At 40.4% G+C, this 5,053-nt stretch overlaps 1 protein-coding gene across 1 annotated transcript; it reads right to left on the reverse strand.

Moving 5' to 3' along the window:
• Window positions 1-159: 159 nt before the first annotated feature.
• LOC118338718 (glycosyltransferase-like domain-containing protein 1) lies at window positions 160-5,017 on the reverse strand (the record flags this gene model as incomplete). Its single annotated transcript, XM_035676016.1, is given in 3 exon segments — window positions 160-333; window positions 1,780-1,971; window positions 3,034-5,017. Coding segments are annotated over 3 exon segments (572 nt in total), but the record flags the coding sequence as incomplete, so codon positions are not given.
• Window positions 5,018-5,053: the final 36 nt, after the last annotated feature.

The following is a 5,053-nucleotide window of genomic DNA, read 5'->3' on the forward strand; positions in this document are numbered from 1 at the left end:
GTAAATTATATAATAATATTATAAATTATTATAATAAACTTAAACTACAATAGTAAATTATATAATAATATTATAAATTATTATAATAAACTTAAACTACAATAATCGTTAGCAAGCTAACAGTACACACTGTAGGTTTGTGTTCAGTGTCACACTGACCTACTGACATCGGGGAACTGGACTGGGTAGTACAGGACCTCACACTTAGGCCGGATCAACAGGTCCAGGTCTCTGGGTCTGTGGTCTGGGATCTTGTTCATGAAGGAGGAGATGGAGGACAGGAAGGACTCCATGTTGAAGGAGGAGTTAAACACAACCACGTCTGCCACCAGGCTGCAGACACACAAAATTATAATTATTATATTATTATTATATTTTTATACACAAAAACTATTAATTCTTAATCTGTTTACATAAAGTCGACCTCTCAACATATAAAGACAGTGAGGGAGGAATAATAATATAATAATAACAACAATAATAATAACAGTTTCAGTAGTTTACACTGTTGATCAGGTCCAGTCACAGCAGATATTCACTGTTTCTACAGTCTTGGTGATGTGACTAGTTAATAATATTATAATAATAATATAATAATAATTCATAAAATAATAATAAAACTACTGTGGTTGATGAGTTAACATGCTCACTAGCTGGAAACATGCTAATGCTGACAGCTTCTTTTTGTTTTTTTCTGTACTGTTCTGTTGAACTGTTGTACTGTCCCTGGCATGTCGTCCTCACATTGATTAAAGAGTAACTGAGGAGGGTACAGTCAGTTACCTAACTGTATATTACCTCTGGTTTCTAGAGCGTTTGTTGGCGTTTGTCTGTTAAAAGCATAAATAAAGCACACTGAGTCCTGTTGTGTGTAGTTTTATATTTTAGCTCAAAATACAAGGAGTATAAGTATTGATACCAATAAGCAGTGCAGCCTGATCAATTCTGGACTTCGGGGCTGATACTGATATTGATAACGTGGAGGTATTCTCTGTTCTGACATTAACTGATCAGATATATTTAATAATATGCTGGGAGAGATTATAAAGCTTTGTGCTGCATTATAATTGAACTGAGTGAAGTAATCTGGCTGTGATCCAATCAGAGGTTTTTAATGATCAGTTCTTTAATGCTGTTGTAACGACGTTAGCGGAGATGGAGAGACTCGACTTATTGACAGGCTGCCCTGCAGATCAACAACAATCAGTTTTCTGTTTACTGTTAGACAGCTGATTAATGACAACTAGACCCACTTCAATTACACACATAGCATCACATCACAGCAGCTCGTTAACCAATCACATCACAGCAGCTCGTTAACCAATCATGTGCAGCCTGACACGCTCATTCGGACTGCCTGCAGTGATTAGTAACATGTATCTGTGGTACCATCAGTACCGGACCAACCCTCAGCCCGGTCCTGTTCCTGTCTGCAGTGAACGACGTTACGATGATGTTAAACTCGAGGTTTAGTCTCTGGAGTCTGTTCTGGTTTGAGATTGTGGAGCTCTGGTGCGACACCCAGTGGCAGTGAATGTCGTATATAACCTTTATGTCATTGTTTAAAGCAACAATATGGAAGAACATTTTGGGATTTAGCGCCCCCTACAGTTACTAGCTTCTCTGTAATAGTGAACTTAATCATAAATAAATGTGGGTTTTGACTGTTAATAAAACATTAAAATATAGAAAAAACGTTGGACTATTTGTTGGACTTCATTCACTTTATAATCAGTGCTAACGAAGTACTGATGGCAGTGATGGAGGTCTAGGGATTACCATGAGAGGACCTGGTTGTATCCGTACTGGAAGTCTCTCTCCTGCTCTTTGCGGACCGGATAAACCAGCTGGTTCTCGTGGAAGTACAGGACCTTCTTCAGGCGGGCCAGATCTGGTCTGAGAGCCACCAGCTCACACAAGTTCAGGACCGAGCTGCTGAACAGGACTCTGAAGAGGAAACCGTAGAGAAATCTGATGTTAATAGAGACTACAGTCTCAGTCAGTACGGCAGCCAGAGACCTGGTGTCAGAAACCTTCTGAGAACCACATCTGGAGCCAACATCACAGTCTCTGGATTATAAAGGTGTCAGATATAAACAGTCTGTCCTGAAGGTGGCGCTAGAGGACTTAGTTCATTTCTGGAGCAGATCTGTTCTGGTCTGGGGGTAACGCTAGTCTGGTGAGAGACCGAAAACTTTAAGTCCCCAAACAGGGAGTCCTGATATCAGTGCAGACTCCAGATGACTCTGTTATACTGATTCATATTATCGGCACTTGTCTTACGAATTCATATGGGACATGGACTTGATTCAGGACTTGATTTGGGACTTGATTTGGGACTTGATTTGGGACTTGATTTGGGATTTGATTTGGGTCTGGGATTGCGGTGACTTCGTCCCACACAGAAATTAAACCTTCCTGGACTCTGAAGTAGACTCTAACTCTTGTTGAATCCACTATAAGAAGTGAGTCAGACAATGCTCTTTGTTAACCACTTCATCAGGAGTCTTTGAAGCTCTGGATCTCCCTACCCCCCATTTAAACCAGGTTCCAGCTGCTTTGATGCGGTTTCTCCAGTTTCGCTGATCACTGATGTCCTCTCAGACCTGAATCAGACTCATTTCCTGGATCTGCTGGGGTCTTTTTTCAGGACTCAGTCTGACTCAAACCAGATTTATTTTTACTGTTTCAGAGCTGAGAACAGTCTGATGGACTTCCTGTGGAGGTCCAGACCTGCAGGAGGAAATCCACACAGATGGGGGTGTTACCTGTGTGAGGGACAGGTGAGGTTGTAACCTGTGTGAGGGACAGGTGAGGGAGTTACTGTGGGTTGAGGGACAGGTAAGGGACAGTGAGGGAGTTACCTGTGTGAGGACCAAGGTGGAGGGAGTTTATACCTGTGGTGACGGGACCCAGGTGAGGGACATGGTGAAGGGAGTTACCTGTGTGAGGGACAGGTGAGGGTGTTACCTGTGTGAGGGACAGGTGAGGGACAGGTGAGGGACAGGTGAGGGTGTTACCTGTGTGAGGGACAGGTGAGGGATGGTCTGGCTGAAGGTGAGCGCCGCCGTTCTCGCCCTCCAGTGCCATTTCTTGGCGGGCAGCGTGACGACAGAGCAGCCAGAGACGTTTTCTGTCAGCAGGTCGATCAGCTGTTTGTGCGAGCCGCCGTAAAAAGCCTCCACCAGCAGGACGCTGGGACCCTCAGAGCTCTGCCAGAGACACACATTATTGATCATATTGATTTTTTGATATTATCATATCATAATGTCTTTTATTGATCGCTGGATGGACAGTAAGTTCACAATTAAAAAATGACAACAATAAAAGAATCAATTAAAATAAATAATAATGGTATTGATGAAATTGATGGTATTGATCAGCTGTTAGGATTTGACTTTATTATTTAAATATTTACGATTCTCTTTTGATTTTTACAGTTTTTATTGTGATTGTAAAGCTTTTTATTGATCCTGATGTGTGTTATATAAATCAACTTTAGTATTATTGACTTTATGGTTTAACTGATTGTTTCTTTGTTATATTCTTTGTTATATTTGATCATTAAGGGTATTAGAACATTTATAACATTTATAATATATAATGTTATTAAATAAAGTTATTATTATTGTGTAACAATCTGGGTTAAAAAAAACAAAAGTTTCTTTAATGTGATTATTGATTCAGTGAATTTGTGGGATGAATCAATCATTAACTGCAGCAGGAAAACAATCGATATTTAAATACAGCGTTCACATCCTGTTGTTGACATTTGTGTGGCAGCGACTCAGGATGACTAAACATGAAAAACTAGAAAAGAAACACGAGAAAACAAACTGCTGCGAGGATTCAAATATCATCAGAGTCAAAGAGCAGAAAGATGAGCAGCTAAAATAAGTTAATTTATAAAGTTTAATGTGACATTTTACTGTTTAATTACGATACTAAAGCAGGAGCTCTCGGCGGGTCCCAGGAACAATCTGAGGGGTCAGCAGACACAATAATGTGCATTATTTAGAGAAAAATGAGTTGTAGGATTAAAGTTTGCAGCAGGCTGCAAATGGAAAAGTGTCGTTGTTGCAGAAAGTGAACACAAAACCAGAATAAACCAGAATAAAAGAGAATAAATGGGAGCATCCAGTGTGTTTCTGCAGCACAATGTGTCCTGATACTGCGAGTCCATTATGATGCAAGCAGCTTTAACAGGAAGTGGACCTGCTTTCTGTCCTTCCACTGAATTCCCTCCCAGTGATTTCCAGTCCGCCTTCCATTTAGCTGCCCACAATGGGAGCTAATGTGGCTGCGGCACTCAGCGCTCGCCCACAGACTGCTCATCAGTCCATATCTGCAGCTCTGTGGCTCGTATCAGTGCGAGGAAATGAGCTCTTTCTGCTGCGCTCACTGCAGGTTGAATGCAAATGAGTCAAAATACAATCTGATTGGAAACAGCAGCAAATGTCGTCCATTGTGCTCCCTCTGTCCAATCTATTTCCTCAATGCCCCTAAAATAACCACTGAAACCGTGTCCGATTGGAAGATGAACTGGGAGGTTTCTGACCTTTAAACGGAGGGAATGGGTTCAGGTTCAGGCCTCAGTGAGGACCACGTCAGCTGTTCTTCCTCCTTACTTCGTTTCACTTTAATAACAGTTGAAGTGTCTAAAACCAAAAGTCCTAAAACATTCAGATAATTTCATCTCTTTAATCATCGATTGTTCCCTCAGATTCATCTGTGGACTCTCTGGAGGGCCCTGAGCCAGAGGTTGGAACACAACATGTTTATAAAAGAGCTCTTATTTGATGATCATGAATATATATAAATACATTACTACTAATCAATAATGCCTAAATACCACAACAGGAAGCTGCAAAACCAGGACAAATAAAAGTTGGAATGATTGAAAAATGACAAACAAGACAATAAAGATTGGTTGGAAAATACAAATAATAAAATAATAATTCATAAATAAAAGTGTAATGACAGAAACAGCGAACACAGCGCGATAAAAAAAGCTAAATGGAAAAGATAAATAAACACACAACAATAATATAAA

This window comes from Morone saxatilis, unplaced genomic scaffold (genome assembly GCF_004916995.1).
Source record: "Morone saxatilis isolate NCDOM2014 unplaced genomic scaffold, NCSU_SB_2.0 Contig5, whole genome shotgun sequence".
In the NCBI taxonomy this organism is placed as follows: Eukaryota; Metazoa; Chordata; class Actinopteri; family Moronidae; genus Morone; species Morone saxatilis.